Source organism: Bos indicus, chromosome 9, assembly GCF_029378745.1.
Source record: "Bos indicus isolate NIAB-ARS_2022 breed Sahiwal x Tharparkar chromosome 9, NIAB-ARS_B.indTharparkar_mat_pri_1.0, whole genome shotgun sequence".
NCBI classification, from domain to species: Eukaryota; Metazoa; Chordata; class Mammalia; order Artiodactyla; family Bovidae; genus Bos; species Bos indicus.
This window is the reverse complement of record NC_091768.1, coordinates 97,651,021-97,663,899: the sequence shown is the minus strand read 5'-3', so window position 1 is coordinate 97,663,899 and position 12,879 is coordinate 97,651,021. Positions and strand designations below refer to the sequence as shown.

The 12,879-nt window shown below is 46.5% G+C and overlaps 1 protein-coding gene across 3 annotated transcripts in view; it reads left to right on the top strand.

Annotated features, from left to right (window-relative positions):
- AGPAT4 (1-acylglycerol-3-phosphate O-acyltransferase 4) overlaps positions 1 to 12,879 on the top strand; it is a 1,411,158-nt gene that overhangs the window by 1,008,214 nt on the left and 390,065 nt on the right. For all 3 annotated transcript variants that reach the window (XM_070795610.1, XM_070795611.1, XM_070795612.1), the window contains one exon: positions 9,040 to 9,101. In XM_070795610.1, coding sequence (XP_070651711.1) covers positions 9,040 to 9,101 — 62 coding nt within the window. The remainder of the gene's footprint in view (positions 1 to 9,039; positions 9,102 to 12,879) is intronic.

Below are 12,879 nucleotides of genomic sequence, written 5' to 3'. Positions count from 1 at the left end.
ACGACTTAGTGTCTAACCTTTATTTCTTGCCTTGTTTAACCACTTGGGTAATCCGTCTTATCGTTAGATTTAGATAATTCAGTTTTCTAATAGTTGCCTTAAAGTTTACAACACATATGTTAACTAATCTAAGTCCACTTTGAGAGGTCACTAAAACAAGGAATGTGTTCTTAATTAAGATTAATAACCTTATAATAGAGTATCCAGGTCTCCCACATTGCAGGCAGATTCTTTACCAGCTGAGCCACAAGGGAAGCCCAAGAATACTGGAGTGGGTAACCTATCCCTTCTCCAGTGGATCTTCCAGACCCAGAAATCGAACCAGGGTCTCCTGAATTGCAGGCGGATTCTTTACCAGCTGAACTATCAGGGAAGCCCATTCTACTGAGAAGTTTTCTGTAATTCTTACACTTCTTTATCACTATTTTTTTCCTCTGACTTCTTTCACAATTCTCTGTCTTTGGTTTTCTGCCAAAATAAATATTTAATTATATTTAGGTGTGAATTGGGGATATTTATCCTGCTTGGGCTTCCCTTGTGGCTGGTAAAGAATCCGCCTGCAATGTGGGAGATCTGGGTTCGATTACTGGGTTGGGAAGATCCCCTGGAGAAGGGAAAGGCTACCCACTCCAGTATTCTGGCCTGGAGAATTTCATGGACTGTGTAGTCCATGGGATTGCAAAGAGTTGGAGACGACTGAGCAACTTTCACTTTCACTTTGATAGTCTATGAGTTTCCTGCACCAGTGGTTTGGTATCTGTCCTTAATCTTGGAAAGTTCTCAGCCTGTATTACTTTGAATATTTCTTCTGCTCTGTTCTCTTTCCTTTCTTTCTAGTACTCAAATTCTGTGTGTGTTATTTTTGTCCTACAGTTTTTGAATATTCTCTTTTTTTCATTCTTTCTGATTTTAGCTTGGGTTTCAATCTTTCTTCAAGCTTACTTATTCTTTCTTGTCATGTCGTTTGTTGACAGCCCATCAAAGAAATTCTTCATTTCTGTTACACCTTTTCATTTCATGCATGTCCTTTTGACACCTTCTTAAGGGATTTTTTTTACTCCCCTGCTGGCTTAGACGGTAAAGCATCTGCCTACAATGCGAGAGACCTGGGTGGGGAAGATCTCCTGGAGAAGGAAATGGCAACCCACTCCAGTACTCTTGCCTGGAAAATCCCATGGACAGAGGAACCTGGTAGGCTACAGTCCATGGGATCGCAAAGAGACACAACTGAGCAACTTCACTTTCTTTCTTTTAAGAGATTTTGCCTTTCTGCCTGCATTATTCATCTGTGTGTTGTCTGCTTCTTCCATTAGAGTCCTTAACGTCTTAATCATAGTTGCTTTCAACTCCCTGTTTGATAATTCCAACATCTATATCACAGCTGAGTCAGATTCTGACACTTGCTTTATCTCTTCAGAGTGTGTTTTTCTTCCATGACTAGTAATTACCTGCTGAAAGCTGGATGTGTTCTACACGTAATAGGAGCTGGTGTGGGCCTTTAATGTGAGGATATGTGTCGCTCTGACAAGCAGTTGGGCTTGTGTTTAAGTGTTTAATGTTTGCTGTAGCTGAAGATGCCAGACATTCCAGATTCCTCTAGTCTTCTTGATTTTTGTCTCCATTCCTGACTGTGAGCAAACCACTCCTTCTCAGAGAGAATCCATGTCTTAAAACTCTTTCAGCTACCACCACCATTGTGTTATTAAAGACTAGCTGGTATGGTGGTAAGGCTAATGTGTTGTGGGGGTGACAGCGATCTTCTGATCAAATCTCAGTCTTCCTGTGGGCCTGTTTCTTGGGTCTGTAGCCTCACAAGTGCTTCTCCAGTGGTACAGGGTTTTTTTTTTTCTTTTTTCCCTTGCCTCCTACTCCCTCCCCCTTAGGTAGCATTCTCAGTCTATATATTTGAAGCCCTGATTCCTGTCGACTGTTCTTTCCCTATTCAGTGAGACAGACTGGAGTTAGAGGAGTGCCCCCTCTCTCATAGCAGCAGAGTAAGGTGCTAGCAAAGTCCTTCCCTTGAAGGGCAGACTTTTGCTATGGAGAAAGCTCTGGACAGTCTTCACATTGCTTACTCTTCCCCTCCCTCTACCAGAGCCACAAGGGGATCCTCACCTTGAGGACCTGGTCAGTATTTTTCTTAAAGATAAATATCAGGAAGATCTGTAAGATTTCATGCCTCTGGAGTTTCTGAATTTCACACTAGTCTGCTGCTGCTGCTGCTAAGTCACTTCAGTCGTGTCTGACTCTGTGCGACCCCATAGACAGCAGCTCATCAGGCTCCTCTGTACCTGGGATTCTCCAGGCAAGAACACTGGAGTGGGTTGCCATTTCCTTTTCCAATGCATGAAAGTGGAAAGTGAAAAGTGAAAGTGAAGTCGTTCAGTCTTGTCCGACTCTTAGTGACCCCATGGACTGCAGCCTACCAGACTCCTCTGTCCATAGGATTTTCCAGGCAAGGGTACTGGAGTGGGGTGCCATTGCCTTCTCCTCACACTAGTCTACACCCCATTTATATAATAGAAAATTCATCAAAAGCGCTTCCCAGGTGGCACTAGTGGTAAAGAATATGCCTGCCAATGTAGGTAGATGAAAGAGGTGCAGATTTGATCCCTGGGTGGGGAAGATCCCCTGGAGGAGGACATGACAACCCACTCCAGTATTCTTGCCTGGAGAACCCATGGACAGAGAAGGCTGGTGTGCTAAAGGCCATAGGGTCGCACAGAATCGAACACAACTGAAGCGACTTAGCACACACAGCATGTGTTGAAATTGTTGTCTCAACATTCCTACTGGTTTATTGTTCTAGCAGCTTCTACTCCAGGTAAGCAGATTGGATTGTGACTTCTGGACTTGCCAGATATCAGGGAGGTTCTTTGACCTGTGACATCGTTCTCTGATGGAGCCAAGAAAATGCATTGACTTTCAGTTTGCCCAGATTTTTCTTATTATATGAATGGGAGTCATAACTTTCAAGCCCTTTACATGTTTGAACTGAAAACAAACAAAAAAAAGAAGTCTTGACCTTTATATCTTAAAACAATAAATTGTGTAGCAATTATTTCAATTAGTTACTTTCCTTTTAAATAGATAAAAATATTTAAAGAATTAGCAGCAACAAGCAATAGATATGGATATGCCATTAATATAATCAGCAATAAATTCACTTTCTAATTCCTTAGGTCATTTCCTCCTGCTTTCACATACATTCAAAACTAGAAGTAGAAGCTGTGATTATTCCTGATAAAGGAATTGGCATTTAGAGTAACCGAGTGATCCAAGAGCATATAGCTAGTTAGCTGTTGCAGAACCAGAGCTTCAGCCTAGGCCATGATGACAAGAATTTATTTTAAAAGGCATGAAGCCCCCATTTTGATATTTCCCTTCTACAGTCCGTACCTCCAACCGCTATATTTTCAAATGATGGCAATGGCTGTAGGCTATTCTTTTGAGAAAATTGGATGGAAGGAGAAGGAAAGAAAGAGGGTGGTAACTGTATGCTCAAGGCTGGATCTTTGCTGAATTTTTAAAGGGGGAAGATTTGAATAACACATATGGTTTGAAGTGAACAAGCTTCAGAGCAGTAGAGTTTGAGGAGACTGAGTGAATGATGAGTTAAACCATAAGGAGCTGAAGGGGACAGGTTAGGATGGATGACAAATGACGCTCGTTTTGAGGAGGAGGAACCAGAGGGGGAGGAGGCAGAGGAGTTGTAACTTGGAGAGGATGGCAGCTCACTCCAGTATTCTTGCATGGAAAATCCCGTGGACAGAGGAGCCTGGCGGGCTACGGTCCATGGGGTCGCAAAGAGTCGGACGTGACTTAGCAACTGAACAGCAACATGAAGTTCAGGGATGGTGGCACTAGTGGTAAGGAACCCGCCTGCCAACGCAGGAGACGTAGAGACGCGGGTTCACTCCCTGGGTCGGGAAGATCCCCTGGAGGAGGGCATGGCAACCCACTCCAGTATTCTTGCCTGGAGAATCCCATGGACAGAGGAGCCTGACAGGCTGTAGTGTCCATGACTTGTCCAAGCCTTGACTCTTGGTCATGACTCTTGACTCATGGGGTCGCACAGAGTCGGACACGACTGAGGCGACTTAGCATGCACGCTTGCTGGTGGCCACAGAGCGGGTTCTCTGGCAGCCAAGTCAGAAGTAGAGGACAGAGTACAAGATGTTCATGGAGATGTGCCTCTGAGAAAGGAGGAGCAGAGACCCAGATCGGGCCGAGTGAAGTTGAACTGCCACGTGAGCAGAGACTTGGGAGCCAGTGTCGACTGACAGCAGCTCGTGTTGGGACAAAGTAGTTGGGCAGGTCCATCTCCCTCTCACCCAGACAGCAGATTCGGGGGTCCTGGGGAAGATGTGACCTCAGGCAGAGCGGCTCTGTGCAGCCGAGGAAGACTGGGGACAGGGCACAGCATCTCTCATGTCCTCCTGCGGTGTGGCCACTAGCCTTCGTTGCAGGGGCCCGGGTCCCACATCTCCACGTTCAGCACCGGAGCTTTACATTTCTGGACCTGTATCAGGGGAGGCCCTATTCTGAGAATGACGTTTTAAAGGTTAATTGAGAAGGATGGTGATGCTTTGGAAGAATCCCCAAGGGAGATGGGAGAGGGGGCTGGCCAAAGGCAAGTCATAGGAACAAGCTGCACCGAGGGCTTGACGGTGAGTCGGCCCTGAACCACGGCAGCACCACTCTCAGCAAGAATGCAGCTTCAGGCAGACGGTGTGAATCTCCGTTGGAGGTATTCTAGCCCCTTTTTGCTACACCAGCTGTGATTGGCAGAACTAGAACAGGAGAAGGAAAAAGAGATGGTAGTGTTTACCCAGAACTGGATGTAGTGAGTGAGTGAAAGTTGCTCAGTCGTGTCCGACTCTAAGCGACCCCGTGGACCATACAGTCCATGGAATTCTCCAGGCCGGAATACTGGAGTGGGTAGCCTTTCCCTTCTCCAGGGGATCTTCCCAACCCAAGGATAGAACCCAGGTCTCCTGCATTGCAGACAGATTCTTTACCAGCTGAGCCACAAGGCAAGCCCAGAACTGGATATAGGATATTGGCAAGGAAGGTACAGTAAAAGTACAAAGGAGTCATGACACCCAAGCATCACTGACATCTTCCCATGTGGGGTCCAGGCTGGGGACAGAGGTTAGAGGTTAGATAAAGTCCACTTAACTGATGAGCAAAGCACACAGAGGGCTGGAGGTCAGAGCCGAGGCCTCCATGGTGAAAGGAGAGGAGGGGTGGATAGGAGCCCCTCCTAAGTGTCACCGTCACTGAGCTGGGTGGGCAGTGACCGCTTGGATGACTCATTCATGGGGCAGGTGCTATTGAGCAGTTCATCCAGCCGGGCAGTGATTTAGACACAGCTGATAGAGCGGTGACGAAAAAGCAACGGTCCTGCACTTGTCACCTTTGCCTTTCAGCAGCAGGGGACAGAAAATAAAATGCTGTATCAGAAAAGTAGTTTAGAAGGTCATGAGAGCCATGGAGCGAATGCAGCAGTAACAGCGGATTGGGGGATGAAGATAGGCTGCAGTTTCACCCGGGGTGATCCTGAAAAGCCTCACTGAGAATGCAGCATTTGAGCAAGGATTGAAGGAGTCGGGGACCACTCCACGCAGATAGCAGGGTCAAGAGCTTTCTGGACAGAGGGAGGAGCAAATCCAGAGCCCTGCAGTCAGCAGCCTGTCTGGGGTGGTCAGAACTGAGACCAGGCTGGCGGGACCCCTGGCGGGAGAGGGATAAGTAGCTACACAGCAGGCCAGGCAGCCAAGCACCCTACATAGGCCACTGACGCCCTTGGCCTTGACTCTTGGTGAGATGGAAAACCTGTGGCGGATGCCATGATAGCTGATGTACGTATTTTAACGGAAGCCTCTTAGCTGTTATCTCAAGAAGAGACTGAATGATGGAGACATGAAGGCAGCTGACGGCTGCACCCTCTTAAGACATAATGTGGTCCAAGTAGAGAGCAGGGGCTCCAAAGGCGACGCCCTGTCGTGTGTGTGGACCCTGCGTGAAGCGCTTGGAAGAATTCCGATTGCGCTGTGGACGCCTGTCCTCGCGTCTTCCTCTGCTGTCCCTGCCCCCGCACCCTTTCTCCCTGCACCGCTGCTTTCCCCATGCAGCTTTCGCATTTCTCGTTTGAAGCCGCGCCGTCACACTGGCTCTGCATCGGTCCATCTCCCGCACTGACGTTCCTGTGACGTGCACGGTGACAGGTGCCCTTCCGTGGTCTTAAACACCTTGACCCCTTGCAACTCTCCTCTTCTCACTCGAAGCCCTGTCTGTCCTTGTTTATCATATTTTGTTGCATCGACCAGGTGTTTCAGGTAATTAGCGAGTCGTCTGTTCAAGATGTTTACATTTGAGCTATCACTGACATCAATCCTTTTAGTTACATCTTCGGAGAAAGTTAGAATACAAATTCTGAAGGTAGGTTCATTTTAAATTCTGTTTCTTATTTTACCTGCCATTAAAATAAGTCAAATCAGTTTTTCTCAAGTCGGAGGGATGCAAAGGACCACTTGTAAAGGAAAAAAGAATCCTCTAAAACTTCTAAGCCTGAATGAAACCATTTTTAATGATGTTTCTTAACTATGTCCGAGTATAATTTAGGTAGAAACTTTTTACGCTATACAGCTAGAAGACCCAACTGAAAATGTATAAATTAAATATAAATGAAAGCACAAAACCAAAAGTATTCAAATTAACTCTGAATGTCATATGGAAGGCGCTGTCGTCTTACCCCACTAAGCCGGTCCTTAGCGTGCACACGGGGCCCCGAGTGCCTGCAACCCCGTGCCTGGCAAACTTCAATTCTGTCACCCCTCCTCCCTGCGACGGGCTGGGTGACCCCTCCCCTCGTAAACTTAGCACCAAACCACACGGCCCTCGCTTGTTGGGAATTTGTCCTGAGAATTCTTGCCACCTCTGTTCTCTCCTCATGACTTTCACAAAACAAAAAATATGACCCCTTGTTCCCAAGAACTGACAGGAGGCTGAATTTCTTCAACGGTTTTTGGTTGAATGGCAGCCAACCAAATAACCCGGAATAGACTTTTACTAATTGCTTAGATCAGAATAGCAACTCTGAAATGACCAACTTCTAAAAGGGAACTCGGGCCATAAGCCTTCACGGCCTCCAGTGGGAGAAACACAGCTCAAGGGTTTCTTCCGGCGTCAGGGTCTAGCTTTCCTTCCTTGTAGGTAGGATGTGCCTATGACAATTGATTGACTAGATTTTCCACCAAAATATCCACCTTGGGGTTTCCATTCATTTTTTTTGCCTACTTTCAGGTGATGACATCACCTGTTTATATATTTTGTTCATTTTTTTTAATGTATTGCCTTAGTGAACATTTACGAACCACTTTCTCAAGAGTACGAAATACAATAACATCAAAGACAAATATATATTGAATATAGTAACAAAGACTAAATCTCTGTTCCAGCATTTCATGTGACCACAGTTTCAGAATTGGAACTAACTCAAGTCAAATTCATCTCTAAAATATTCTGCATAAATAGTTATTTAGCCTCTGTCTGAAAGCCTCCAGTTACTGGCTGGTAAGGAAATAAATTCCATTTTAAATTAGAAATGTATTCATAGTGAACCCAAGCATACCTGCTGTCGTTTAACCTATTTGCTCTAGTCCTGCCTTCTAGAATAGCACACACATCTAGCCCTTCTCGCAGAGGATAACTCCTTCAGCCCCTGCAGACAGCGCCTCCCTGGCCGCCCGCACTCCCCAGGCCGGCGTCCCTTGGTGCCTCCCACCGTCTCATGTCATGATTCCCAGAGACAGCTCAGCCTCAGCTGTCACTTAGGTGCATTTTCACAGAACCCATTTTCCTTAATAGAAAAGCCAACATAGCACATCATGCATAGATCTGATCCCAAAGAAACAGGTTTCTATATCAATTCTGTTTCCAGAGTTTATGTTATTAATGATGGCAAATTAATACTGTGGAATAATTCTATTTAAAAGACAGGGATAGGATACATTTTTAAACAGGAACTGGTGTACCCTGGCATAGGTGGAGAGACAGATAGACACATACACTCACACACATATGTGCACATGTATGGATATGCTTCATTTGGGCTTCCCAGCTGGTGCGGTGGTAAAGCGTTCATCTGCCAACGCAGGAGATGCAGCAGACACAGGTTCAATCCCTGGATCAGGAAGATGCCCTGGAGGAGGAAATGGCAACCCACTCCAGTATCCTTGCCTAGAAAATTCCGAAGACAGAGGAGCCTGGTGGGCTACAGTACGTTGGGTCACAAAGAGTCAGACATGACTGAGCGACTGATCACACAACACACATGATTTATTTACTTATTTCTTTTACAAGAGAAATAACTCTTCTTTCTCTTTTATAAGAGAAAGAAGAGAAACTCTGAATCAAGCTTGAGTAGGTTCTCACTGAGCGGAACTAGAAGGTGGTGGGCACAAGACTCCATAATAGACCCTTTCCAAACTGAAATGCAGCATCGTCAGGATCTTGACAAAGCCTCCTGGAAGAACCAGGTGCAGTTCTAAACTCTAGCCCCATCCCATGAAGACAGGGCGTCCGGCTGCCCCATCTTCATCCTTCACCCTCTGTGTGCAGAAGCCGCGCCTGGAGGTGGTAAATGAGTGAAATGAACCAACACCTGCCAACTCACCCTGTCTGCCCCACGAAACCCTGGCTCTGTATTAGTGATAAGTGACGTGCTGGGCAGAAATGGCATGGTGTCCTCGGGCCCCACGACGTCCAGATCACAATCAGGAGGGGAGAAAAAGCTGGTCAGGGTCACGTGTAACTCCTTCCTACAGAGTCACAGTGAGAGGCTGGCAGCAGCCGGAGCACCCTGGATGGGGGGGTGTTGTCTGGTCATTTTAGACCATGTTTTACAGGTAAGTGAGCATCTGTGTCCTTCCCAACAGCGATACTGGTCACCGGCAGTCGTGACGGCAGTGAGAACATATTACCGCACTGAGTGGGAATAACTCATCGGTGATTAATTCTTCTTCTTCCCAACAGCTGGCTGTCCCAACTCCTTGATTAAAGAGCTCCATCACTTCAGGATTCTTGGAGAAGAGCAGGTGAGTCGGCCTCTCACAGGCTGCCCCGAGCGTCATGGAAGACAGACAGTAATGAGAACACACACTCTCCTGGGAGGCGGGGGGTGTCTCCTGACCGCTCCCCCTCCCCACGCCTGAAATGGGGAAGGGAGCCACACAGGCGCTGTGTGTGGGAACCCGCTTTCCCTCTCTTATCCATCAGACCCGACAGGTTATTAATGGGTACATCTGCTACCTGCCAGAGCATTTCATCTCAGGACATGGCAGTGAGCAGGTATGGCGTAGTGGCCGATAAGCAAACAAATAAGTGCCGAGAGGAATTATGCCTGAGGGGGTTGATCGGCACAGACAGGCCGGGTTGATGTCTGTGCGGGGATGTGCAAGCTCTTTTCGCCAGAATTTTCTATTTCGCGTGCTATCTATACTTCTCTGCCTCTGCGTTCTCAATGGATGCGGACATGTGACTGATATAAATGGCTGGCCCATTTAAAGCTGATTATTTAAATGCTGTGTTGTGCTCAGTGAGATATGTCAGATTCTAAATAGATGTGCTCATAATTCAGAGTGCTACATATTAACCTATGCATACGTACACACACACACATTTTTGACCACTTAGCAATAAATCTCTTAATCCTCATATGGAATTACAGGCTCCATATTTTTATGTTAAATCTGATGTCAAGTTATCCTTGAATACTTATGCCCAGACTTCCCTGGCAGTCTGGTGGTTAAGACTCCACCCTTCCAATGCAGGGACACAGGTTCAGTCCCTGACCAGAGAACTAAGATCCCACATGCCGCACAGTGCGGCCAAAAACTAAAGTCAAATTTAAAAAAAATAAATACTTAAGCCATATAATTTATGGGCTTCCCAGGTGGCTCAGTGGTAAAGAATCCTCCTGCTGATCAGGAGCCATGGGTCCCCTCCCTGGGTTGGGAAGATCCCCTGGAGAAGGAAATGGCTACCCACTCCAGTATTCTTGCCTGGAGAATCCCATGGGCGGAGGAGCCTGGCAGGCTACAGTCCACGGGGTCGCAGAAAAGTTGGACACGACTCAGCAGCTAAACAACAACAAATGTCATGTAGTTTCAGCATGGTGGTTGACCTATTTTATACTCTCTTATTGATTTTTACTCCCAGGGGCAGTCTTTGCCCACTCTGATCAGAGAACATGTAGTTAAAGGTGTAGTAGCTCAGTTTTTTTCCAACAGGTTTTTGGTTTGTGAGTTTTTGTTTGGTGTGTGTTTGTCAGAAAGTGGAACTTTCCATCTCCAACATGAGATTTCAAAAAGGGGATTAACTCGGGGAGGAAGAAAAGCCAGAATCATTTCCAGCTCCTTGAATTAGCAGGTTACAATATGCCTCGTTCATGTTTTCAGACTGTAAATTTCCAGAATAACAAACAGGGATGTTTATTCAAATAGAAACCAAATCAAAGATATTGCAGTTCCAAAAGCTGATAACAGACCCCAAACATACCTACTTATGAAAACACCGTTCCCTCACAGCTATTTTCCTGTGACAGCCGTGAGTTGTTACCCTGAGATTTCTGCTCAGATAATAGAAGCTTCTCTTCTAACTTGTACCAATATTTGCAGATTGTTTCCATATTTGTTTTAGAGTCATTGGGTGATTAGTAGGGAAAGAAGCCAACTATAATCATCTCCTTAGATCTACATAAAATTCAAGCCATTTTGCATTTTCCCAGGCATTTAATCAAGCCATAATCAAAGTCACTATTTCTCTGATCAGTTGTGCTAATGGCCACATACTGCATCACAGCAATACTGATCTTTATCTCCTAAAAAAACCACAAGTCCTTCCTTCCTTCTTTCCTTTCATTCGACGGATACTTAAAAAGCACATACTCATATGCTGTATATGATTCTTACAGGGCTAGAGAAGTGAAAAAGAGAGTCCTCTCAGGCTTACCTTCTAGTTGGGGAAAGCTATCATGTTATATACACACAAATGTGTTCAGTATATAATATGTTAACAGAGCCGCCACGTCTCTGTGGCACAGTTAGCACGTTCAGCTACTCACTGAAAGGTTGGTGGTTCAAACTCACCCAGGGGCATCACCTTTTGGTTGGGCTTCCCCAGTGGCTCAGATGGTGAAGAACCTGCCTGCAATGCAGGAGACCCAGGTTCAATCCCTGGGTCAGAACGATCCCCTGGAGAAGGAAATGCCTACCCACTCCAGTATTCTTGCCTGGAGAATCCCATGGACAGAGGAGCCTGGTGAGCTACAGTCCATGGGGCTGCAAAGAATCAGATAAGACTGAGCAACTAACACTTTCATATAATATGTTAGACAGTTTTCATTGCCATGGAGGAAAAATAAAACCAAAAAGAAGGACAATGCATGTGGGGGGAGCTGAGATTTTACACAAGGTGGTCAAGAAAAGTCTCGCTGAGGCAGGTGCTATGCACACGAGGACCTGAAAGGTATGAAGGAAAGCGTCATGGTGAGGCCTGGGAACAGATCCCTGGTAGAGAGTAAAGCGAGCACAGGAGTTCTGAAGCGACCATATCTAAGGCTTATTTTATGTAAAAAGTGTTTTAACGTATGAAATACAAGGTGTGGTCAGAATAAAGTGGGAAGAAATCCAGGAACATGTAAACTGGGAGCCAAAGGAACACAGTTTGTCTGAGACGAAGCCTGATTATCCATGCCGTGCGCTTATCAGGCGGGACAAGGATGGGAAGTGAGCCCTGGAATTTGGAACTTGGAGGTCATGGTGACCTTGACCAGTGGACTGGTGAGGGTGAAAGTCTGCCTGGATTGGGTTCAATGGAAAAGGGAGAAGAATGGGAAAGAGGGAATATAGATACTTTTTTTTTTTTAAGGAGTTTAGCTATAAATGAAAACAAAGAAATGAGGTAACTGGAGATAGGGAATGTGGCATCAAAATTTTTCTCTTTTTTATAGGCAACAAAATACCATGTTTATGTGCTGATGGGAATGACTGCAGGGCAGAGGAAAGGGGAGCATGTCAGGAGCAACACTCTTGATTTCACAGCTCGCAGAGTGTAGGTTTGGCCAGAGACAAAAGTGGGGACGGCTGGACCTGGTGGCGGGGGGGGAGGCCAGAGACACAGGAAGGATTTTGCTGAGTGTTTCACAGGAAACAGGCATCACTTGAGAGTTAAGTGAGGGAAGAGTTTTACAGAGAGTGGAAAGGACGATGAAAGTGTCGTTTAGGAGGGTAGGGAGTGAATAAGTGTAGAAAAAGAGTGAATTTGGAGTGAGATCCATCAACGTGGGGGTTTCCTGTCACGCTGATCGATGTGGGCACAGACGTAGAAAAGGCAGAGGGTCAGGTCTAACCAGCCACCCCAGTGAAACAAAAGCAGGAGAGAGAACGGAGAGCAGGGCAGACATTTGGGTGTGAGTGTAGTAGCTGGGCCTGGGATTTCAGCTTGGTGAGGAGAGAAGGGGGAAGAAAAAGGGGTGGGGAAATGTGACAGGGTCCGCCGGCTACAGGTCCTGGTGGGTTCAAGGACCCTTTGGATTCGGGGTTTTGTGGAGGTGGTGTGGAGATTGGCAGTGACAAGGTCGGGAGGCAGAGGCCCCAAAGAGGGCCGAGTTAAGGGAGCGGACAAGATGACTGGAGAAGTTGAGGGCACGGGCTTGGAAAGGATGGCCCATGTGGACCCTGGGACCCTCCAGAATTATCATCAGGACAGACTTGGAGGGAGTGCTGGTGAGTCAAGAACTGGGGCTTCTAGAAATGGGTCAGGGAGGGAAGAGAGATGGAGGGAGCCGGGGGTATCTGACTGTAAAAGAGAAAC